Genomic DNA, 26,857 nt, shown 5'->3' on the forward strand with positions numbered 1-26,857 from the left:
TTTAATGAAAATGTGCTTTATTAGAAATCCCAAACCCAGCAGTTTACAAAGGCAGTGCCAGCACTGCACAATAAACACAAAATTACAAATAATTCACCATGTGCTCACAAATATTAAATAGAGTAAAAAACAACAGTAGTCGTAGTAAAAATCACAATCATACAGCAAAACATTTTTCCTTTTCAAATCCTTTTTCACGTCAGCAAGACACAAATCAGTGTAGTAAACAATTTGTCCTCTAAGTGCATTTTAAAATACAGTAAAGATACTAAACACTTAACTCATCGCAAAGTGCCTCAGGAGTGTCAGTAGTACCCATCTAGTGTGTTGTGTTGCCTACATAGGCAGCGTGTTCAGCCTTGAGCAATGCGTTCAGGTCCTGTCAGGCCTCAGGAACGTGCACAGTTACTGGAAATAGGAACTGAAGCTCAAAATCCTGCCTCGACTTGTTATCTTTAAATTTACTGTACATCATTGTTCCTTCATTTAGCAGAAACGCTCGAGCCGCTCGCAAATGAGGAACAGAACAGGTTCTGTTAGAGTTATCAGACGAGTCGCGGCACTTTCGCAGCTGGAGCCAACGATCGTGTTGTTCTTATCGGCGGAACGGTGCCGGGAAACGGCAGGAACCGGTTTGCGCTCAGACGAAGGTCCACACCTCCAGATCCTGAATGGTGAAGTCATGATGGAGGCTGAGCGGACGGTTGCAGAAGGTGTCGCATGAATAACTGGAGCCGTGATACAGGTCAGCATCCAACCACAGGCCGAACGGACCCCTGAACACACAAACAACAGACAAAATTCAGATTTAGTTGCATGCATTTGGCAGATGCTTTTGTGCATTGCATTCAAACTATATTTAATCGCTTCATGCATTCACTGGGAAACTATTCAGAATTGCAAGAAATAAGTTCAGAATTCTGTTTTTCCCCCCTGAAATGTCAAGTTTATATCCAGTTTTCTGGTTCTAGCACTGAATAAAAAATGTAAAAAAGTAAATTGCAACTATTTATCACACAATTCTGACTTTTTCCACAGAATTATGAGTTTATATCTCACAATTTTCTAAAAAAAAAATAAAAATAAAATAATAATAATAATTTTATATTATTCATTATATTTATTATATTATTTATGTTTTTTTTAGTCATTTATTGACAATTCAGATTTACATCCATGCATTTGGCAGATGCTTTTATGCACTGCATTTAAAAACTATTCAGAATTGCAAGATATAAACCTTAGAATTCAGATTTTTTTAAGTTTCTATCCAGTTTTCTGGTTCTAGCACTGAATAAAAAATGAAAAAAAGCGAAATTGCAACTATTTATCACACAATTCTCACTTTTTCCACACAATTATGAGTTTATATCTCACAATTTTGTAAAAAAAAAAAAATAAATAAATAATAATAATAATAATAATAATAATAATTTTACATATTATTCATTATATTATTTATATGGGTTTTTTAAATAATTCATTGAAAATTCAGATTTACTTCCATGCGTTTGGCAGATGCTATTTTTACTATTTTTAATTGCTTCATGCATTCACTGGAAAACTCTACATAAACTATTCATATTTAACAAAGTTTATATTATAAGTTTTTCTTTTCAGAATTGCAAGATATAAACTCTGAATTCTGACTTTTTCCCTGAAATGTCAAGTTTCTATCCAGTTTTCTGGTTCTAGCACTGAATAAAAAATAAAAATGGAAATTGCATCTATTTATCACACAATTCTGACTTTTTCCTCACAATTATATTTCACAATTCTGAAAAAAAAAGAATTCTTAGTTTTCATAAGCTTTGTAGTAAAAACTCTAGTTTTATTTTCCAAAAAGCAGAAGCTGAGATACAGTGTGATGTAATGTTGTGAAAATAGTGAGAGAATGAAAGATGACATTATGATCTGTTGCTCAATAGACCTTTATCACACTTCCACATTTAAAAAGCAGAAGCGAAAAATAGTAGCGTAAAACAGCTTCCTCTTTACTCCGCATCAATTGCGGTTTACTAACGGTCAAAAATAGGAGGTACTTATGAATTAAAAAAAATATATATATACACTTTTATTCACCAAGGATGCATTCAATTGATCAAAAATATTAGAAAAGTTTTTAATAATCAGAAATGTTGTTATAAGCAGCAAATCAGAACATCTGAATGATTTCTGAAGGATCATGTGACACTGAAGACTGGAGTAATGATGCTGAAAATTCAGCTGCGCATCACAGAAATCAATTACAGTTTAACAGATATTCAAATAGAAAACAGATATTTGAAATTATAAAAATATTTCAGAATTTTCCTGTATTTTTGATCAAATAAATGCCGCCTTGATGAGCAAAAGAGACAGAAGAGTGATAACACTGCTACTATGATGAAGGACTCACCCTCCTCCTCCCATCTGCAGAGAGTCCAGGAATCCTCTCACAAAGTAGGAGTTTGCTCCACTCCAACGAAAGATCTGCAAATTGAACCAAACACAAGTCAGAACCAGAACCGTACAAGCACTGATTGAGACGATCAGTAATTCATCATCGAGCAGCAGCAGGTACCTGAAACTCTGGACTGAAGCTGTAGAGGAACGTCTCTCCCGTACCATAGCAGTAGCTGCTCACTTTGAACGGATCGGAGCAAAACGCTCCAAAAACCTGAGAATACAGAACAACAGAATGTCAGTTTGATACGATATGAATGGCTTTGTTTTCTTGCACAACAAAATAGCAGGTTTGTTGTTTAATCTTGTTTTTTGATTAGAAAAAATGCAAAAGCATTCAGTAACAGAGAATGGATCTATCAGCCAGTGATATTTTAGTATAATTGAGATTTTGTTAAAGTTTTTGTACATTTTTTAATAAATTACTTAAAAATAAATATTCTGTTTTCTTTGTAATGAATTTAAAATTTGAAAATGTAAAAATGTCATTCAATTTTAGTTTAAATCATTGAGATTTTATTATAGTTTTTATTCATAATTTTAATTAATTACAAAAAACATACAATCTGTTTTCCGTTTAATGAAATTAAAATACGAAAATTTCATTAGATTTTAGTTTAAATCATTGAGATTTTATTATAGTTTTTATTCATATTTTTAATTAACTACTTAAAAATATATTCTGCTTTCATTTTAATGAAATTTTTGGTAATTTAGTTGTGTGTGTCTTTTTTTAATGTCCATACAATAGTATTTATCAAATTTTTTTCAGGTTTATTTTGTTTTAAAATTTTACGTTTTATTTTTTAAATAATTTAAATAATTTTCATTTTAGTTTGAATTATTTTAGCACATGAAGTCGTGTTAAACAAAAACAAGAAAATCAAATGATTTTTAATATTTTTATCATTATTTATATTAATTGTAATTAGCATATATTTAACATATAGTTTTATTTTTTATTTATTTCAGTTAATACTTATTTTATTTCAAGTAATGCCATTTTTTTATGCTTTTACGTTTTTTTCAGTATATTAACCCTGCGTGCAACGCCAAAATCATAGGGTTGATTCCCAACAAATGAACAACACAAATTGATAATGTTTACACCAAAGTCACTTTTGGATAACGTCATCTGCCAAATGCACGAATGCAATGATTAAATCCAAGATGTATTTAGCATATATTAAATACTGTAAATACAGGCAAACTTGGCTTTTCTAAAGAATAATAATAATAATAATAATAATAATAATATAAGTGGCAAAAATATATGCAAACTTGCACATGCATGCAAACGTTGCTTTTCTTAAAATACTACTACTAGGTACTAGGTTTGATGCTGCATACTAGATGAATAACACATGTGCACCTGTCATCTAATAAAGCTGATATTGCATATTACAAATACTCTAGTGTAAGGGCACTGGATGAAAGCATGTCATGACTGTACCTGGTTGTCTGTGTCTTTGATGACCATCAGGACGGGTCTGTCTACCTCTCCCATCTGTCGGTATAGTGTTTTCAGGCTGGTGCCGTGCTGCGCGGTGCTGTACATCAGTTTCCAAGGATAACCCTGAGTCCGCGGCGGGATGTGATGCATCAGCTGTGAACGCACATCACACACATCAATCCATCAGATGCACTGGACATGTTCATGTAACACAACACGCAGTGCCTTCACTCCATCGGTGCATGCATATTTCAATGAATCGTTTCGTAAAAGCACACTCACCTGTTCAAGATGATGCTCGTTGAGAATCTGACTGTGGTCTAATAAAACGGGCAGCAGCTCCTCAGGTTCAGAGTCTGCAGAGCTACAGACGCTGGGACAGCGCTGCTTCTGCTGTGTCACAGTGACGATCTGAAGACAAACAGATGACAAACAGTTAATCCATGTGAAAATGCATGCATCTTCTATGCTGTCTCCTTCCATATTCTCAGTCAATCCCTCAGGGATTGAGCTTCGTTACAGTGTATTAAAACTCACAAACCTCCACAAACGGCTCCTCGGATTTATTGGCAAAGTATAAGATCTTAATGCTGTGCTGCAGTGGCCTCATGTTGACTGATTTTGTCAGTGATCTGCTGTAGTTTCTCTCGTGTGCTCAACTTTATGAATGTGTTTGGCAGCGTGCGAGCGCTCTGTTTATACGCTGTTTCTCCTCCTCATTGGTTTGTGTGTCTCCACCCATCATTTCACCCACATCTCACATTTCAACTGTGCTTTCGTTTTTGAAGAAAGAGCATCAGAAGAGGAAGAGCGCCCAAATATGGTCTGGCAGCAGAGCGTGTCGCTGCTCGCAGGAGAATTTAGGAGAGGTTTTCTTCCTCCACCCACAGGAAGTACATTCATTAATGAGATCTAACACAGAATATAATGGATTTACGACGCATTTTGTGTTGCGTTGTCTATTTGTTTGGTTTTTCATTGGAAAAAAATGTGTAGATCTTTTTTTTAGTTAAAATTTTAGTAAAGTAATTTTCGTCATTTTTATTATTTATTTACTTTTTTTTTTTTTAATGTCTATGTAGTTTAAAAATAATCATTTCAATTTTAGTTATAAAAAGAAAAAATGTTGCATTTGCAGCTAAAGAAAAAAATACATAAAGAAAAAATATTCAATTTTATGTATATATATATATATATATATATATATATATATATTTTATTATGATTTTTTTTAATTGCAGTTTGATGGAAAAGCATGTCACCGCTCGCTTTTAGGAGAGGTTTTCTTCCTCCACCCACAGGAACTACATTCATTAATGAGATCTAACACAGAATATAGTGCATTTACTACACATTTTGTGTTGCTTTGTCTGTTTGTTTGGTTTTTCATTTGGAAACTTTTTAATTGTCTTCATTTTCATTTTAAAAATGTCTATATAGTTAAAAAAAATAATAATTTCAGTTTTAGTTATAAAAAAGGAAAAATATTGCATTTGCAACTACCTGAAGAAAAAAAACTTTTATTTTATATATATATATATATATATATATATATATATATATATATATATAAAAAATATATATAGTTATTTAATTTTTTTTTTTTTTTTTTTTGCAGTTTGATGGAAAAGCATTCAGGAAATACATTCATTAATGAGATCTGTCACAGAATATAATGCATTTTCTATGCATTTTGTGTTGCTTTGTCTGTTTGTTTGGCTTTTGATTCGAAAAAAAATGAACGGAAAACACTCAAACATTAAAGGACGACTCTAACATCCAGTGTAATATCACTGAAATACTATAGTTATGGTTTTTATTAATATTTCGAATTGGTTTTTATTTTTATCTTATTTGTTTTCATTTTAATTTTAGCTTTGCTCAAATAATTTCTATCATTTTTATTATTTTTTAAAATCATTTAAAATAGTTAAAACAAATAAATTAAGTTTTAGTTATAAAAAAGGAAGATCGATCACAGAATATAAGGCATTTACGACACATTTTGTGTTGCTTTGTCTGTTTGTTTTTTTTCTTGGTTAGAAAAAAAAAAAAAAAAGGAAATGACTCAAGCATTTACTTGAAAAATGAACGCTGTTACTGGACGTTTACAGTCCATCCTTTTACAGTCAGCGTCACTTCAGCCATTCAATTCACGCTTTCCCATTGTTGCTGCTGCACAGACGAGCACATTTGTGACCCTGGACCACAAAACCAGTCACAAGGGTCAATTTTTCCAAATTGAGATTTATGCATCATCTGAAAGCTGAATAAATAAGCTTTCTATTGATGTATGGATTTGCTATGAATAAACAATATTTGTTCAAGATACAACTGTTTGAAAATCGGGAATCTGAGGGTGCAAAAATATCAAAATATTGAGAAAATCACCTTTAAAGTTGTTCAAATGAAGTTCTTAACATTGCATATTACTAATCAAAAATGAAGTTTAAGTTATATTTACAGTAGGAATTTTACAAAATATCTTCATGGAACATCATCTTTTCAATGATTTTGACCCATACAGTGTATTTTTGGCTATTGCTACAAATATACCCCAGCGACTTAAGACTGGTTTTGTGGTCCAGGGTCACATATGGAAATGACATTAAAATGCCTTTGGTATGAGTGTAGAGGAAAGTGAAAACAATTCGCAGTCTCTACACGCTGCGTCACGAACAGTAACTGAGGCCTTCAGTGGAAATCAAGAGAGACAAAATGGAAAAGAGGCACAAACATCTACATAATGCACAGATGAGACGTTTCTATAGTGCAAACAGGAAGATTTGAGAATTTTCACGTGGTCTAAAAGTGTTTTCTTTATTCTCTTAATGAGTCATCGGTGTCTTTTGTCCATGATATGCATTTACAACTAGCTGAAGAAAATTGGGTTTTTAAAATATTTTATTGCAGATTAATATTTCATTGCAGTATGTAGAAGAAAATAGTTTAAAAGAGAAAAAAAAGTGTGTGTGTATATATATATATATATATATATATATATATATCCACACTATTTTATTGCATTTTGATGCATATCGCTGCTGGCATTTAGGAGAGGTTTTTATAAATATTTTGTTTTTTAGTTTTTATTTTTAAATATCAGTTTTCATTTTAATTGTAGTTAAAATTTTGGTAAAATAATGTGTGTCATTTTTATTAGTTTTTAAATCATTTTCAATGTCTATAGAGTTTTTTAAACATTTTATTTCAGTTTAATTATAAAAATGAAAAATGTTGTATTTGCAACAAGCTGAAGAAAATATTTTTTTTAATATATATATATATATATATATATATATATATATATATATATATATATATATATATATATATATATATATATATATATATATATATATATAAAAAAAAGTAAAAATTTGAACTAAAATTAAAATGAAATATATATATTTCATTTTAATTTTAGTTCAAATTTTTACTTTTTTTTTTTTTTAAACATTTTAAATGTGTATAGTTGAAAAGTTTTAGTTATAAAAATGAATTTTTGTTTTTTTTTTGCAGTTTGATCCAAAGCATGTCACCACTTGCTTAATATTCTGAATGAGTTTTTTGGGGGGGTTTTAGCAGTTTGATGCAAAAGCATGTTGCCGCTCGCATTTAGGAGAGGTTTTTCACCTCCACCTTCTTTTTTGTTTTAATTTTAAATTTTAGTTAAAATTTTAGTACAATTTTTTTTTTATATTCTTTTAAATAAATGTAAAAATATAGTTTTAATTTTTTTTATTTCAGTTTAGTTATAAAAATAAAACGTTGCCTTTGCAACTAGTTGAAGAAAACAGTTATTTTTATATATATATATATATATTTTATTGCAGTCTGATACAAAAGCATGCCTCCGCTCGCATTTAGGAGAGGTTTTCTTCCTCCACCCGTTCATTAATTCATCTTTTTAATATCTCAATCTGTGATGATTTGTATTTCCATTAATGCATTAGAAGAGAAACCTACCAAAGCTGGCTCATTCCATATTTTAGGCTACATTTCATGTCAGCTGATGCTTTTCCTAATAATTGTCTTCAGAAATATCACATTTTAGTCATTAAAGGAATAATCTCCTTTTCCTGAAATTGCCTTTGTCCTTTAAGTTTCAGTTTCATGTGTTTTTTTTCTTTTTCACCTCCACCCACAGGAAATACATTCATTAATGAGATCTATTACAGAATATAATGCATTTTCTAAGCATTTTATGTTGCTTTGTCTGTTTGTTTATTTTTTTTTTTAGAAAAAAAATTAATTGAAAACACTCAAACATTAGAGGACGACTCTAACATCCAGTGTAGTATCATTGAAATACTATTATGGTTTTTATTAATATATCAAATTAGTTTTTATTTTTATATTTTTTGTTTTCATTTTAATTTTAGCTAAAATTTTGCTAAAATAATTTTTGCATTTTTTATTATTTTTTAAATCATTTTTAAATGTCTATATAGTTAAAAAAGTTTTAAAAAAAGTAGCTGAAGAAAAAAAAAAAAAATTTACGCTTTCCCATTGTTCCTGGTGCACTGACGTGCAGCACATCTGGAAATGATATTGAATTCTGTTTCACATGCGTGAAGGAAAGGAAACAATCCAAGGTTTCTGCACGCTGCGTCACAAACCGTAACCGAGGCCTTCAGTGGAACTCAGCAGCACAAACTTCCACATAATGAACAGCTGAGACGTTTCTATAGTGCAAACAGGAAGATTTGAGAAGGAGAAAAGGCAGAGGGTTAATGTGTCCTGTGTTAATGATCTAAGCGCGTGGTCTAAAAGCGTTTTCTTTATTCTCTTAATGAGTCATAGGTGTGTTTTGGCCATAATGTGCATTTGCAACTACCTGAAGAAAATTGGGTTTTTAAATATTTTATTTCAGTTTAATATTTCATTGCAGTATGTAAAAGAGAAAAAATTATATATATATATATATACTATATATATATATATACTTGCATTTAGGAGAGGTTTTTATTAATATTTTGAATGAGTTTTGGTAAAATAATGGTAAAATAATGTGTGTCATTTTTATTAGTTTTTAAATCATTTTCAATGTCTATAGTTTTTTAAACATTTTATTTCAGTTTAATTATAAAAATGGAAAGTGTTGAAGAAATTATTTTATATCTATCTCTATCTCTCTCTCTCTCTCTCTCTCTCTCTCTCTCTCTCTATATATATATATATATATATATTGCAGGAGAGGTTTTTATTAATATTTTGAATTAGTTTTTTTTTTTTTTTTTTAATTTTAGTTAAAATTTTGTAAAATATTTTTTGTCATTTTTATTATTTTTAATTATTTTATTGATATTTTGAATCAGTTTTTATTTTTATATTATCAGTTTTCATTTTAATTGTAGTTAAAATTTTGGTAAAATAATTTGTGTCATTTTTATTAGATTTTAAGTCATTTTCAATGACAGAAAATAGAAAATAGTTTATATATATATATACATATATATATATATATATGTGTGTGTGTGTGTGTGTATAGTTTAAAAAAATATTTCAGTTTTAGTTATGAAAATGAAAAATGTTTTTTTTTTTTTTTTTTTTTTGCAGTTTGATGCAAAGCATGTCACCACTTGCTTAATATTAATGGTTTTTATTAACATTTTGAATGAGTTTTTATTTTTATATTATCAGTTTTCATTTTAATTGTAGTTAAAATTTTGGTACAATAATGTGTGTCATTTTTATTAGTTTTTAAATCATTTTAAATGTCTATAGTTTTTTAAACATTTTATTTCAGTTTTAATTATAGCTAAAGAAAATAATTTTTTTAAATATTTTTTTTTGCAGTTTGATGCAAAAGCATGTTGCCGCTCACATTTAGGAGAGGTTTTTCTCCTCCACCTCCTATATTTTAATTTTAGTTAAAATTTTAGTAAAAACATTTTTTAAATTATTTTTTTAAATAAATGTAAAAATAGAGTTTTAAGTTTTTTATTTCAGTTTTAGTTATTAAAAAAATAGTTGAAGAAAATAGTTTCACAGTTGTGAGTGAACTTTAAATCCATGTGAATCTTCAAACTTGAATTTTGCATTTGTTTGGCGTTCAGATCCCCTTTTTCTTCTTGCTTTTTTCTCATTATTTGAATGTATGCATCCAATTACATTTTTTTTTTTTTTATTAAAGTGGCAGATTTTTGTTTCATTAAGTTTTTTTGCAGCAGAAGAAAATACCCTTAAACTCACACTTCTGAATTGTGAATATTTATCGATGACTTACCTCCCATTTTTTGGAGGCAGAATTACTGATGAGGGAGTCGATCACACCGAGCGCGTGCGGGTGGACCGTGACGAAATCCCGTTTGCTGCCGTGTTTGCTGTAGATGGTCTCTGGCGACCACTGGACAAAGAATGTGTACAGATGATCCACTCTGAAGGGAATCAGAGCAGATAAAAAGATGATGATGCAAATCGTACAGTCGTTCACATAAACTGTAAATGTCATGTGTTTGTCTGACCCAGACTGACCCAATGCACTGGAACTGCCCTTAAAATTTCTCGTGTGAAAGTGTCATTGGTTTACGAGACTCGAATCCATTTTCTCAAGAAACAAATGCCATTACTAGACGTTTACGGTCCATGCCTTTACAGCCAGCGTCAGACTTCAGTTACGCAATTCATTCCCATTGTTGCTGGTGCACAGACGAGCCAGCACATCTGGGAATGATATTGAATTGGCTTTGGTATGAGTGTAGAGGAAAGTGAAAACAATTCACAGTCTCTACACGCTGCGTCACGAACCGTAATCGAGGCCTTCGGGGGAAATCAAGAGAGACGAAATGGAAAAGAGCCAAAAACATCTACATAATGCACAGACGAGACGTTTCTGTAGTTCAGACGGAAAGATTGTGAAAGAAGAAACGACAGAACGTGTGGGTTATGCAACATTCAGAGTTATTTAAGAAGTGTAATGGAGTTTAATAACACCAAAACAATTATTTTATTAAGTATAATAAATTAGAGATCAATTAAAAACACATTTCAATCAGATTTCTGAGTTACAGATTTGATATAAAACACAAAATGCATGATTAAAAACACATGCAGTTGCTGTAACACATGCATTTTATTTCATTTTAATTACACGTTTCTGCAATTACTTTAAGCATAAAAATAAAGGTTTCAAAGAGAATTTGTGTGAGAAACACCTTTCTTAAACCAGTGTTATTTCAGCATCAGTTTGTTTTCATATTTTAAATCACTTTCATTAAATATTCATTTATTTTTAGATTTTCTTTTTTTATTTAATTTACATTTTTAGTCAGTTTGTTGTATTTTGTCACTGTTGATTATTTTTTATATCTTATTTTATTTCAGTTAATGTATATAATAACACCATTTTTTATTTAGTTTTAGCTAAATATAATACCCCTGTCTCAAATGCATTTTTCAACTGTTATTATTTTATTTATATGTTTTATAATTTTGTTGTATTTTGACACTATTAATTTTATATATATATATATATATATATTATTTTATTTCATTTACTGTTTATTTTATTTCAAGCAGCACAATTTTTTATGGTTTTGGTTTTAGTTAAATATAATACTTCTGTCTCAAATGCATTCATATTTTAATTCATTTTATTAATTTTATTAAATATTAAATTTAATTTTTATTTTTTCTTATTGTTTTTATTTTATTTATATTTGTGTTAATTTTGTTGTATTTTGTCACTGTTAATTAATTTTTTTTATTTCGTTTTTTTATATTTTAATTTATTTCGGTTAATGTTTATTTTATTTCAAGTAACAATTTTTTTGTATGGTTTTAGTTTTAGCTAAACATAATACCCCTGTCTCAAATCCATTTATATTTTAATTCATTTTATTAATTTCATTAAATATTATTTTTATTTTTTCTTAATGTTTTTATTTTATTTATATTGTTCGTCATTTTGTCACTTAATTTTTTTAATTTAGTTTTTTCATATTTTATTTTATTTCATTTCATTTCATGTGTATTTTATTTCAAGTAACACCGTTTTTTATGGTTTTAGTTTTAGTTAAATATAATACCCCTGTCTCAAATGCATTCATGTTTTTAATTAATTTTTTTTTAATTTCATGAAATATTAATAATTTTTACTGTTTTTATTTTATTTATATGTTTCATCATTTTGTTGTATTTTGTCACTATTACTTTTTTTGGTTTAATTTAGTTTTTTATATTTTATTTTATTTCAGTTAATGTTTATTTTATTTCAAGCAACACATTTTTTCATGGTTTTAGTTTTAGTTAAATATAATACCCCTGTCTTAAACACATTCATATTTTAATTCATTTTATTAATTTCATTAAATATTATTTTTATTTTTTCTTAATGTTTTTATTTTATTTATATTGTTCGTGATTTTGTCACTATATTTTTTTAATTTAGTTTTTTCATATTTTATTTTATTTCATTTCATTTCATGTGTATTTTATTTCAAGTAACACCGTTTTTATGGTTTTAGTTTTAGTTAAATATAATACCCCTGTCTCAAATGCATTCATGTTTTTAATTAATTTTTTTTTAATTTCATGAAATATTAATAATTTTTACTGTTTTTATTTTATTTATATGTTTCATCGTTTTGTTGTATTTTGTCACTCTTACTTTTTTTGGTTTAATTTAGTGTTTTATATTTTATTTTATTTCAGTTCATGTGTATTTTATTTCAAGCAACACATTTTTTCATGGTTTTAGTTTTAGTTAAATATAATACCCCTGTCTTAAACACATTCATATTTTAATTCATTTAATTAATTCAATTAAAAATGAATTGAATTTTTTCTTAATGTTTTTATTGTATTTATATTTTTGGTAATTTTGTTGTATTTTTTTTCATTTAGTTGTTTTATATTTCATTTTATTTTAGTTAAAAAAATTGTTTTTAATTCCAGTAACACCATTTTTATGGTTTTAGTTTTAGTTAAATATAATAAACAAAATTTATAATTAAAAAAAGAAGGAAAATAGAAGCATTTTCACTTAGATTTTTGCAAATAACAAAATTAGAAGAACATTTCAGTGATCAGTTCTCAAAAAATCATTTTTTTCTTAGTAGAACATTTCAGTAAGTTATAGAATCTTCTTCCACTATAAAGAATCATTAGTGCAGTGAAAGATTTGCATGGAATCATCATCAGCGCTGAATCAACAAGCTTTATTTGTAATGGAGTGATTTCCGATCGCAGTTTTGATCCTCGACGGTGAGCTACTTACTCTCCAACGCTGTACGCGACACCCATGTCGATCAGAGGAGCGGAGACGAGACGACGATGAAGACGGATGTTCAGAAACTGTGAATCCCTGATCGGAGTCTCCCGTGTTTTATAGCTGCGTGTGAGCTGAGATAAGCTGCTTTCGCACAAAACCCTCCCACAGAAGGTCTTTCCAGGCCGATCCTCACGGCCGTTTCACAACTGGGTTAGAAGAGCAGGTGAAACATTAACTAGAGCGACGTCCTGTGCCGTCTCACGTCTGAGATCTGATGCCAAAGAGATAAAGTCCCATCTAAAATAACACCACGAGAAGGAAACATCAGCCGCTCCAGAGCACATCGTGTTTCACGTCAACAATAAAACCTGATTAAACTTACAGTTGACTTGATGCCAAACACGAGCCGCTCGTCCTCAACGTGTGCAAAAACACACCATCCTCGCATTTAACCTGCAAACACATCCAAAACAGAAAGTGTCAGGAACATTTTAAAACAGTAAAAAAGTCAAATGTAGAAGGTAATCAAGCAGAAAACTGTCATGTGACTAAACAGATTTACTGTAAGTAAATGAACGACCGTTTGTACAAACACTTTCCATTGAAGCTCAAAATGCGAGACACAGATATGCTGTTATAGCTTTTTATGTTTGGAATTATTTATTAATTTTATTATATTATTAATTCACATTTTCTGTGCATCTTTTTGCATTTATTTTTTTATCTATATCTTATATTGTTTTTATTCATTCTTATTTATTAGTTTTATTTCATAGTATTATTGCCTTGGCATCTAGACAAAATATTTTTTTTATTTTTTTATTATTTCATAATTTTTATTATTTTAGTATAAAATATCTTTTTATATTATTTTAGTATTATTTCAGTTTTTTGTGTTAACTCAGTATCAATGATTTACTATTATAGTTTATGTTTATATTTTAATTCATTTTATTAATTTAATGAAATAATATTTTTATATTTTATTATAATTTTACCTACATTCTTAGTCATTTTGCTGTATTTTCGTCTTATTTATTTATTTATTTATTTATTTAAATGTCTTTATAGATTTTATATATTTTTTTTTAACTAAACAAAAATGAGAGATGTTGGCATCTAGATAAAATACGTATTTTTTCTCAGTATTTACAATTTTTTGTGTGTTATTTTGAATCATTTATTAATTTTTTCAATATTAATTCACATTTTCTGTTTTTAATTTAGTGATTTTTTTTGTATTTATTTATTTGTTTATTCATCTATATCTTATATTGTTTTATTCATTTTTATTATATATTATTATTGCCTTGGCATCTACATTTTTTTATATTATTTCAGTATAAAATATCTTTTTATATTATTTCAGTATTATAGTTTATGTTTATATTTTAATTCATTTTATTAATTTAGTTAAATAATATATTTTATTATAATTTTAGCTATATTCTTAGTCATTTTGCTGTATTTTTGTCTTATTTATTTATTTAAATGTCTTTATAATTTTTATTAATTTTTTAATTAATTAATTGTTTTAACTAAACAAAAATGAGAGATGTTGGCATCTAGATAATTTTTTTTATTTCAGCATTATTTCAATTTTTTGTGTTATTTCAGTAACGCTGATATACTGTTATAGCTTTTTATATTTTGAATATAAATTAATATTTTAATATTTTGAATTTTATTAATTTTATTAAATATTAATTGACATTTTCAGTTTTTATTTTAGTGATTTTTTTTTTTGTATTTATTTATTTGTTTATTCATCTATATCTTATATTGTTTAATTGATTTTTAGTTATTATTTTTATTTATATTATTATTGCCTTGGCATCCATACAGGTTTTTTTTAAATAATTTATTATTTTATTAAATATTAATTCACATTTTCTGTTTTTATTTTAGAGATGTTGTTGTTGTTGTTGCTGTTTTATTTATGTTTTTGTTTATTGATCTATCTATATCTTATATGGTTTTATTTTATTTTATTTTATTTTATTTTATTTTAAGAAATGCATGGGTAATTCATACAAAAAACAAAATGCATTATGAAAAACTACACTTACAGCAGTTCCAGCACATGCATTTTATTTCATTTTAATTCTACTTCATTAATTCCTCAAATTACACTCTTAAAAATAAAGGTTTCAAAGGGTGTATTAAATAATAATTTTATTATCATTTTAGCTATATTCTTAGACATTTTGTTGTATTTTTGTCTATTATTATTTACTTAAATGTCTTTATAGTTAATATTTTTTTATTTCTTAGCTTTACTTTAATTTAATTTAATTTAATTTATTTTAGTACTTCAAGTTAAACTAAACAAAAATGAGAGATGTTGCCTTGACATCTAGATAAAAATTTTTTAATATTATTTCATTATTATTTCAATTTTTTGTTATTTCACTATCACCGATGTACTGTTATAGCTTTTTATATTTTGAATAATGTATACATTTTATTAAATATTAATTCACTAAATATTAATTCGGATTTTCTGTTTTCATTTTTGTGATTTTGTTTTATTTATTTATTTATTTATTTATATTGTTTTTTTTTTTTTTTTTTTTTTTTTTTTTTGGTATTTTAGTGCTTTAAGTTAAAATAAACAAAAATGAAAAATGTTTCCTTGGCAATTAGATAAAATAAAATAAGAGATTTTTATATTTTACAGATCAATTTAATAGAAATTTCAGTTGGGCTTCTGGAAACACCTCATACAAGAGAACAAATTTATGGGTAATTCATACAAAAAACAAAATGCATTATGAAAGACTACGCTTGCAGCAGTTCCAGCACATGCATTTGATTATTCATGAATTCCTCAAAATACACCTTAATTTAAAATAAAGGTTTCAGAGGGTGTTTTACAGTGAACCATTTCTCGTTCTGATTTTTCTTCTTCCACTGAAGCTCAAGAAGCCTCAAGAAGAAGAGTCATTCACAAACCACTGTCATTTCAGTTTCACCGATTTACTGTTTATGCTCATATTTTCATTCACTTGATCAATTTAATTAAATTATAATTTTAAATTTTCAGTTTTTATTCTACTTTTAGCTATTTTCTTCATTTATTGATTGATTTAAATTTCGTGTTTTTGTGATTTTTTATTTCTTAATTTTACTTTAATTTAATTTTTTATTTTTAGTACTTTAGGTTAAACTAAAAAATAAGAGATGTTGCCTTGGCATCTAGATAAAATAATTTTAATATTATTTCAGTATTATTTCAGTTTTCTGTGTTATTTCAGGATCACTGATATACTGTTATAGCTTTTCATATTTTGAATCATTTATTAATTTTATTAAATATTAAATCACATTTTCTGTTTTCATTTTAGTAATTTTATTGTTTTGTTGTATTTATTTATTTGTTTATTTATCTATTTCTTATATGCTTTTTATTTTATTTTATTATATTTTATTTTAACAAGTTTATTCTGATTTTTCTGCTTCCACTGAAGCTCAAGAAGCCAGAAATCTCAAATACCGAGCCATTCACAAACCACTGTCATTTCAGTTTTACTGATTAACTATTATAATTTGTTCATATTTCAGTTCATTTTATTTATGCACATTTTTATTAATTAATTATTTATTTATTTTTATTTATTCATTCATTCATTCATTCATTCATTCATTGCTTTATGTTGTCTGTGGGTTATTTATTTATTACATATTATAAAATGATTTGTTTATTAATGTATTTAAGTTTCGTTTTTATTTTACTTTTCATGAATGTATGTATGAATATTTATTTATTTGTTTATACACGTTTTTATTAATTAATTATTTATTTACTTTTGTGTATGTATTTATTTATTTTTTTTAATTCATTTATTCATTCCTTTATGTTGTCTGTGGGTTATATATTTATTACATATAAATATGATTTGTTTATTAATTTATTTACATTTATTTTTTATTTGACTTTTTATGCATGTACATATGTATATTTATTTATTTGTTTGTTTATTTATTTATGCACATTTTGATTAATTATTTATTTTTATGTATGTATTTTTTTATTCATTCATTTATTCATTCCTTTATGTTGTCTGTGGGTTATTTATTTATTACATACTATATTTAATTTATTTATTAATTCATTTAAATGTAGTTTTTATTTGACTTTTTATGCATGTACGCATGTATATTTATTTATTTATTTGTTTGTTTGTTTATTTATGCATGTTTTTATGAATGAATGAATTATTTATTTTTATCTATTTATTTATTTATTTTTATTAATTCATTCATTCCTTTATGTTGCCTGTGGGTTATTTTATTTATTTATTTATTTATTTATATAATCAGGTGAAATGTAAACCAAAATAGTTTGTTTCGTACAGAAGCAACAAAAATGTTGTGATTTTCACGCCGTCATAATAAGACGCAGTTAGCTCCGATGAGGTTTGAGAGAAATTCTGATGAAGTTCGTCTATGTTTAACATACGCTGTCAGCGCTTCTGATGACGTGATGAACCCTCAACTCTATTTCAGACCCACAGCAAAGGAAACCCCAATAAAGCAATCCGATTTATGCAATATTCTTACATTCTGTTGCAACATATATTTTCATTTTATCAATTCAATTAAATAATGATTTTATTATAATTTTAGCTATATTCTTACTCATTTTGTTTGTATTTTTGTCCTATGTATTTATTTATTTATTTAAATGTCTTTATAGTTTTTATTAATTTTTATTTCTTAGCTTTACTATAATTTAATTTATTTATTTTAGTACTTCAAGTTAAACCAAACAAAAACGAGAATATGTTGCCTTGGCAGCTAGATAAAATAATTTTTATATTATATCAGTATTGTTTCAATTTCAGTATCACTGATACACTGTTATAGCTTTTTATATTTTGAATAATTTATACATTTTATTAAATATTAATTCACATTTTCTGTTTTCATTTTTGTGATTTTGTTGTTTTATTGTATTTATTTATTTGTTTATTTATTATATTTATTATATTGTGTTATTTCACCATCACTCATTTACTATTATAATTTATGTTTATATTTGAATTCATTTTAGCAATTTAATTAAATAATACATTTATATTTATATTATCAGTTTTTATTATTTTTTATATATATACTTAGTCATTTTGTGTTATGTTTTTATCTTTATTTATTTATTTATTTAAATGTCTTTGTAGTTTTTATTAATTTTTATTTCTTTTAAAATTTTAGCACTTCAGGTTAAACTTGACATCTAGATAAAATCATTTTTATATTATTTCAGTATTATTTCATTTTTTTTTGTGTTATTTCACTATCACTGATGTACCGTTATAGCTTTTTATATTTTAAATCATGTATTAATTGTATTAAATATTAATTCACATTTTCACCGTTTTTATTTTAGAGATCATGTTTTGTTGTTTCTATATCTTATAACGTTTTTATAAATTTGTATTAGTTTTTTCAATGCCAGTTAGATCAAATAAAATAAGATTAAAATAAGTGTTTATTTTATTTCAAGTAACACAAATACGTTTACGGATTCCGTTTGAGTTAACTTCAATAACCCTGGCATATACTCACATTCATTTTTCACCTCAAAACGCTGCAAAAGAGACGCCTTTTCACTGTCCGTCTCGGATTTTTGGAAATAAAGAAACGTAAAGAATTGAGAATCAGCGTTCAGCGCTTCCGTGGCGGTAAAACGACCGCATTTACGTGAGCGGAAACGAATGTAAACAGGAACAGCAGGATGTGGCACGCCATTACATGATGATAATGAGGATGAGGATACCATAGGGATTTACAAGAAACAGAAAGTTATCAGAAATGACGCAAGCCAAGAATTCAGGCAAACCCTAAGAGGACTTGAAGGAAAACCACACAGTCTGTGTCGGTGGGAAGCATCTCAGATACTGCTAGTATCTGCTCTTTAGGGGTGCAGGAGGTGCGATTTAGTGTTTTTCCAGATAACAGCCTCAGTGACGCTCTCGTCTTACTGTTTTTATAAAGAACACAAGTGGGGAATTTCTGCAAACCTACACAAACTGACAGACACGAAACACACACACAGACATCAGATACACATCTCTGATTAATAATATCATTTGTGATTAGTCAGTTTCACACATTTGACGTCAACACATAAAAAGACATTTAGACTCGAAACAGACAAATCACATATTCGATCACATGCAGGCCTTTTCATTAATTCACCAATAAAATCTGCACTATGCATTCGTGATATTTTTATGTGCAGAATGTTTTTCTTCTATTTGATAATGCTGTGTTCATAAGGGTCGTGACCTGTGGTCGTGAAATCCAGATCTGAATCAGTGTTAATGTCGGGTGCGAGTGTGTGTTTGCTACTGTGTTTTGAGGTTTATATTGACGAATGCTACTGTAAATCAACCTAGAAGTCCTGAAAGGCATCCACTATAAGCATATAATGCAATAATAAAAATAACAAAGCATATATATGTGAGCCTGAAGCACAAAACTAGTCGTAAGTATCACGGGTATATTTGTAGCAATAGTCAAAAATACAACGTATGGGTCAAATTATAATTTTTTTTAATGCCAAAGATCATGTTCCATGAAGATATTTTGTACATTTCCTACCATAAATATATTAAAACTTAATTTTTGTTTAGTAATGTGCATTGCTAACAACTTCTTTTGGACAAATTTAAAGGTGATTTTCTCAATATTTTGATTTGTTTGCACCCTCAGTTTACAGATTTTCAAATAGCTTTATTTTATCCCATATTGCTTCCAGATGATGTATAAATCTCAATTTCAATTTCAATTTCAATTTCAATTTCAATTCTTTTTTTTTGTGGTCCAGGGTCACATTATCATTATAAAATGATTTGTTTATTAATTTATTTACATTTATTTTTTATTTTACTCTTTATGCATGTACGTACATATATTAATTAATTTATTTATTTGTTTGTTTGTTTGTGCACATTTTTATTAATTAATTATTTATTTATTTTTATTTATTCATTCATTCATTCCTTTATGTTGTCTGTGGGTTATTTATTTATTACATATTATAAAATGATTTGTTTATTAATGTATTTAAGTTTAGTTTTTAATTTTACTTTTATTTATTTGTTTATTTGTTTGTTTATTTATTTATGCACGTTTTGATTAATTATTTATTTTTATGTTTTTTTTTTTTTATTCATTCATTTATTCATTCCTTTATGTTGTCTGTGGGTTATTTATTTATTACATACTATAAAATAATTTGTTTATTAATTCATTTAAATTTAGTTTTTATTTTACTTTTTATGAATGTACGCATGTATATTTATTTATTTGTTTGTTTGTTTGTTTGTGCACATTTTTAATAATTATTTATTTTTATGTATGTATTTATTTTTATTCATTCATTCCTTTATGTTGTCTGTGGGATATTTATTTATTACATATTATAAAATGATTTATTAATTTATTTAAATGTATTTTTATTTGACTTTTTATGCATGTACGCATGTATATTTATTTATTTATTTGTTCGTTTATGCATGTTTTTATGAATGAATGAATTATTTATTTTTATCTATTTATTTATTTATTTTTATTAATTCGTTCATTCCTTTATGTTGCCTGTGGGTTATATTATTTATGTATTTATATAATCAGGTGCAATGTAAACCAAAATAGTTTGTTTCGTACAGAAGCAACAGTAACGCCCATAAAATATGTGACCCTGGACCACAAAACCAGTCATAAGGGTATTTTTTTTAAAAGTATACATCATCTGAAAATGTACAAAATGTTGTGATTTTCACGCCGTCATAATAAGACGCAGTTAGCTCCGATGAGGTTTGAGAGAAATTCTGATGAAGTTCGTCTATGTTTAACATACGCTGTCAGCGCTTCTGATGACGTGATGAACCCTCAACTCTATTTCAGACCCACAACAAAGGAAACCCCAATAAAGCAATCCGATTTATGCAATATTCTTACATTCTGTTGCAACATATATTTTCTGTTCATTTCAACCTCGTAGACTTCAAACCCCCATGCTTTTGCTCTTTTCGCTTTTTCTGCATCACAAAGCCTCATAATTCCTCACAACACAACGATACAACAGGGATAATGAAGTTGTTGTTTTGGACTCAAAGTATTACTGGTTTATTCCAGAAACAAAAGGCTTGACTGATGAGAGAATACATGTTGGCAGAGCAAACCTACTTTGTGGTTGGGAAATGAAAAACTCTGAGGTGGTTTGTGAAACTAGTTTCAGCAGAACTGCATACGGCTTCCTGTGGAACCAGCAGAAAAGTACGGTCAACACTAAACATCCGTAACCCACCGTTAGAAACAAGGCAGGGTTTTTTTATTGTATGTATGTATGCATGCATTTATTTATTTGCTTTTGCAACGTGAAAAATAATTCAGACACAACAGCTTATCTGCTAATGGAATAGTTCATCTAAAAATGAACATTTGCAGAAAATGTGTTCATCCTCAGATCATCCAAGATTAGGACGAGTTTGTTTTATCATCAGATTTGTGGAAATGTGTCATTCCATCACCGTCTCACCAATGGATATGAATGGGTGCCGTCAGAATGAGAGTCCAAACAGCTGATAAAAACATCAAAATAATCCACAAGTAATCCACACCACTCCAGTCCATCAGTTCACATCTTGAGAGACAAAAGATGAAACAAATCCAGCATTAAGACATTTTTAACTAAAATACACTGAGTCCATAATCCATAATAACACTTCCTCCAGTGAAAAAGTGGTCTTGTCTGAATCAGGAGAGAAATCTGCACAGATCAAGCAACGTTTACAAGTCTTTTGTCTTCTCAAGACATGAACTGATGGACTGGAGTGGTGTGGATTACTTGTGGATTAATGTGTTGTTTTTATCAGCTGTTTGGACTCTCATTCTGACGGCACCCATTCACATCCATTGGTGAGCACGTGATGGAATGACACATTTCAACAAATCTGATTTCTACAAACTCATCCTAATCTTGGATGATCTGAGGGTAACGTGATCTGATCTACGTTTGAGTGTGCAGTGAATGGGTGCCGTCAGAATGAGAGTCCAAACAGCTGATAAAATCACAACAATCCACAAGTAATCCACACCACTCCAGTCCGTCAGTTTACATCTTGAGAAGACAAAAGATAAAACAAATCCATCATCAAGACATTTTAATAAAATTTAGAACTGTTTTGGCTTGTAAACGGTGCTTGATCTGTGCAGATTTCTCTCCTGATTCAGACCAGATCACAGATCACTTTTTCAATGGAGGAAGCGTTTTGTATTGGATTATTGAGTTTAGTTTAGTTGATGGATTTGTTTTAGCTTTTGTCTTGTTTTTTTTTTAATGTTAAATGATTTAAATCGGATTTAAATCGCATATCACAAATTATTTGATTTGAATCATTCATATTGCAAAATGATTCATGAACCTGCTCCAATCTGAATCAAATGATTCATGTTACGTGATCTGATTGGAGCGCTTTTAAACAGTGAATCATTTTGCGACGCATTGGTTTAATTGATTCTCTCACATCAAAATTCAGCCACATATTTGTTTAGAGCTGTTTTGGCTTGTAAACAGTGCTCGATCTGTGCAGATTTCTCTCCTGATTCAGACCAGACCACTTTTTTAATAAAGTGTTATTATTAAAAGTTAAAAATGTCTTAATGATGGATTTGTTTCAGCTTTTGTCTTCTCAAGATGTGAACTGATGAGTTGGAGTGGTGTGGATTACTTGTGGATTATTGTGGTGTTTTTATCAGCTGTTTGGACTCTCATTCTGACGGCACCCATTCACATCCATTGGTGAGCATGTGATGGAATGACACATTTCTACAAATCTGATTTCTACAAACTCATCTATATCTTGGATGATCTGAGGGTAAGTACGTTTGAGTGTGCAGTGAGTGGGTGCCGTCAGAATGAGAGTCCAAACAGCTGATAAAAACATCAGAATAATCCACAAGTAATCCACACCACTCCAGTCCGTCAGTTCACATCTTGAGAAGACAAAAGCTGAAACAAATGCATCATTAAGACTTTTTAAACCAAAATACGAGTCCATAATCCATAATAACACTTCCTCCAGTGAAAAACTGGTCTTGTCTGAATCAGGAGAGAAATCTGCACAGATCAAGCATCGTTTACAAGTCTTTTATCTTCGAGATGTAAACTGATGGACTGGAGTGGTGTGGATTACTTGTGGATTATTCTGATGTTTTTATCAGCTGTTTGGACTCTCATTCTGACGGCACCCATTCACCGCAGAGGATCCATTGGTTAGACAGAGATGGAATGACACATTTTTACAAATCTAATTAAGAAATGAACTCTAGTGTCCAATCTACATCTTTGATAGCCTGAGGGTGAGCACATTTGCAGCTCATGTTCATTTATAGATATATTATTGCTTTCTTTATTTTACATCTTCAGTTATCTACATCTTAAAATGACAAAATTCTGAACCCTCCTGCAGCGATTGTGCTGAGGATGAATTTCAGCTGCTGTAAGCATTGTTCAATTGTCTGTAGTAAGCACCTGGTTAAACTAGATTGCAGCCGGTTAGTCAATAAGATGCAGAATTTTACGCTGAACTGCTGTTTTATGCACGATTGTGCCTTGTTCTCTTTTCTGACAGTAAAGCACTGATGCAATCTCACTGTAATGTCTTTCAGTGATGCAACGCATTGAGTAACAAGGTGTAAACCTCTCATTCAAAGCTGTAATTGCTGGGACTGATGTGAGCTGCGTGTTTAAAAAGTAATGATGTTGAAATTGGTCAACCTGTCTGACCTACTTTACAACATCACACAGAATAACCGCTGTGAAATAGATCATCTCTTTCTTTCTGCGGTGAGAAGTTTCCCAGATGATTTCGCTTTCACGTCAGTGTGAGCCTACAGTAATTTCCCCTGTAACGTGGATGGGAGGAAACCATTGTAACCACTACAGAGATGCTGCTACACCTAGAACAGCTACATTTATCTGATAACAAAACTCTAAACCATAATAACAAGGTGTCTGGATGAACAGCTGTTACACTTACTGGACATATCAGGGAGAATCAAGTTCTGTCAGCTGCTTTTAGGTCCACATTAACCGTAGCAGTTCACATATGGAGGATCACAGGCCTGACAGAAGCACATAAAAAAATGCATAAATACAATGTTAAATGCAAATAATAAAATGCAATTTATCACATAACTGTGCACAGATTGGATAACAAGACGACTGCATTTATTTGATCAACAACACAGTAAAAAAAATTAAATATTATTATGACTTAAAACATCTGTTTTCTATGTGAGTATCTGTTAAATTGTAATTTATTTCCATGATCAAAGCTGAATTTTCAGCATCATTACTTTAGTCTTCCAAGTCACATGATCCTTCACAAATCATTCTAATATGCTGATTTGCTGCTTAATAAACATTTCTGATTATCATCGATGTTGAAAACAATTGTGCTGCACAATATTTCTGTGGAAATGGTGATACATTTTATTTTTCAGAATTTACAGGTGAATAGACAGTTCAAAAGAACAGCATTTATTCAAAATATTAATCTTTTCGAACATTATAATAATAAATGCAGCCTTGGTGAACAGAAGAGACGTCTTTGGGAAACATTAAAACATCTTAATTACTCCAAACGCTTGCCCGGTACACTGTAAAAAACAATTTGTTGAGTCAACTTAAAATAATTTGTAACCTAGCTGCCTTAAAATTTTAAGTTCAGTCAACTCAAAAAAAGTTCATTCAACTTGAAATCTTCAATTATACTAAGTGACAACTTGGATATTTGAGCTGAATCAACTTAAAATTTTAAGGCAGCTGGGTTACTTACCCATCTGTTAGGTTTAGCAAACACAAATATCTAAGTTGTTACTTAGTACAACTTAACATTTCAAGTTGACTGAACTTATTTTAGTTGACTGAACTTAAGGCAGCAGGGTAACAAATTATTTTAAGCTGACAACAAATTGCATTTTTTATTTTTTGCAATGTAGTGTAGGTTCATAATAGTGCATGTTTGACGTTGCATGCGTGCATGTTTGTTCTTTGTCTATATTGGATGTGTGTATCTGAAACGTGAGTGTATGACTCATTGAATCAATATCACTCACTCAGTCTAAGTGCTGGATCACAGTTTTAGAGTTAATGTTTAGCCAGCCGGATTGTGCTGCTCATGCGGTGCGTGTAGAGCGTTTATCACGTACCATTTAAAGCTTGGCATAAACAAGATGCTGTCTAAAGCAACTTCACTTCAATCATTTATTCACTTAATCATTTATTCATTTCACTCCAGACAATGTGGAGTATTACATAAGCTCAACCTACAGATCATACAGCAGCTGTAAATCAGAGTTTTTGCTTTGGAAAACGGCTGTCAGTCTTTCCAAATATGTAGGAAGTAATGCATAGGTACTTTTTACATTTGAAAAGGTGGGCAAGAGACACCCACACTGTTTCCAGCAGGGTTCAACACTGCTTTTTTACTACAGTGACCCGATTTGGTTTCCTGTCTCAAGCACACAGCTAACATTTAACATAATGCACTTTAGATTTAGGCTATTTTTAATTGTTTAAGCCGGTTGTTTTTTTTCCCATGGGTTATTGTTTGACATATTGCATACATTCTATTTGACTGAAATGCTTGTATTTGTAACTGTGGCTGTTAGGTAAGTAGCAGAGAGGACCCAAATGCAGTTCAAGAGTTTATTTTAACAAAACAACAAAAGTATATCCAGGCAGAATACAGAAGTGTGGGCAATCAACTAGAATAAACCAAAAACATAAGGAACAGGAAACAAAAAAACACGCACACGCGATACATCCATGAAGGACAACACTAACCATGGAGCAGGTGGAGCTGGAAACCACCACAGCAGAGCTGGTGGAGCTGAACATCCCCATGGTGGAACAGATGGAGTTGAAGTCCACCACGGCAGGGCGAGCAGAGCTGGAGATCACAAATGTGGCTCAGGTTGAGCAGTTGATCATTGAGGCAGAAGAGATGGGACAGAAGACCACCACGGCAGATCAGGCCAAACAAAAGACCACCGATGCGGAGCTTGAGCAGCAAACCACCAGGGCGGAATAAGTGGAACTGTAACACAGAGCACAGAGAGTTCAGAGATGACATCCATGGGCATAACAAGACAGACAGGGAGTTCAAGAAAATATGAGTGGATGCTTCAGGAGGAGCTGTAGCATGGGGGGAGCGCAGCCAACAGGGAACAAATTCTGGGATCGCTGGACACATGACCAGCACACACTGGCCACTCACACCGACATCCGTGGTGGGTCTGTCACACTGGAAATCAGCCTCCGATGCTTAGAAACACTAACTCAAGACTCTGGAGTGACGGCCATGATGGGACGTGACTCTGAAGTGGCAATGATGATGGGTCAAGACTTGGGAGTGGTGGCCAAGATGGGTCGAGACACTAGAGTGGTTTTCATGATGGGCCGAGAATCGGGAGTGGCGATGGTGACGGATGGAGACTCTAGAGTGGCGTTCATGACGGGCCAAGACACTACAGTGGCGGCCGTGATGGGACAGGACTCTGAAGTGACGATGATGACGGGTCAAGACTTGGGAGTGGTGGCCAAGATCGGACAAGACTCTAGAATGGTGGCCGTGAAGGTTGGAGACTCTGGAGTAGTGGCCAAGATGGGTTGAGACACTAGAGTGGCGTTCATGATGGGTCGAGACTCTAAAATCGCTTTCGTG

General features: G+C 29.6%; 1 protein-coding gene across 3 annotated transcripts; it reads right to left on the reverse strand.

The window, feature by feature from the left end:
- Nucleotides 1-13,290, reverse strand: LOC127178195 (nuclear receptor coactivator 7). 3 transcript variants are annotated; one of them, XM_051130914.1, is made up of 7 exons: nt 13,122-13,290; nt 10,131-10,281; nt 4,181-4,309; nt 3,899-4,051; nt 2,564-2,659; nt 2,399-2,472; nt 1-776 (listed from the first exon to the last, which is right to left on the reverse strand). In XM_051130914.1, the coding sequence occupies exons 1-7, from the start codon at nt 13,145-13,147 to the stop codon at nt 641-643; spliced, it is 765 nt and encodes a 254-aa protein (XP_050986871.1). In that variant the 5' UTR covers nt 13,148-13,290; the 3' UTR covers nt 1-640. The 3 variants fall into 3 exon arrangements, with proteins under 3 accessions (XP_050986871.1, XP_050986870.1, XP_050986872.1); XM_051130913.1 differs by having other exon boundaries at nt 10,131-13,277; XM_051130915.1 differs by lacking the exons at nt 10,131-10,281; nt 13,122-13,290 and adding an exon at nt 4,440-5,452.
- Between the last annotated feature and the right edge of the window lie 13,567 nt (nt 13,291-26,857).

This window comes from Labeo rohita, chromosome 16 (assembly GCF_022985175.1).
Source record: "Labeo rohita strain BAU-BD-2019 chromosome 16, IGBB_LRoh.1.0, whole genome shotgun sequence".
In the NCBI taxonomy this organism is placed as follows: domain Eukaryota; kingdom Metazoa; phylum Chordata; class Actinopteri; order Cypriniformes; family Cyprinidae; genus Labeo; species Labeo rohita.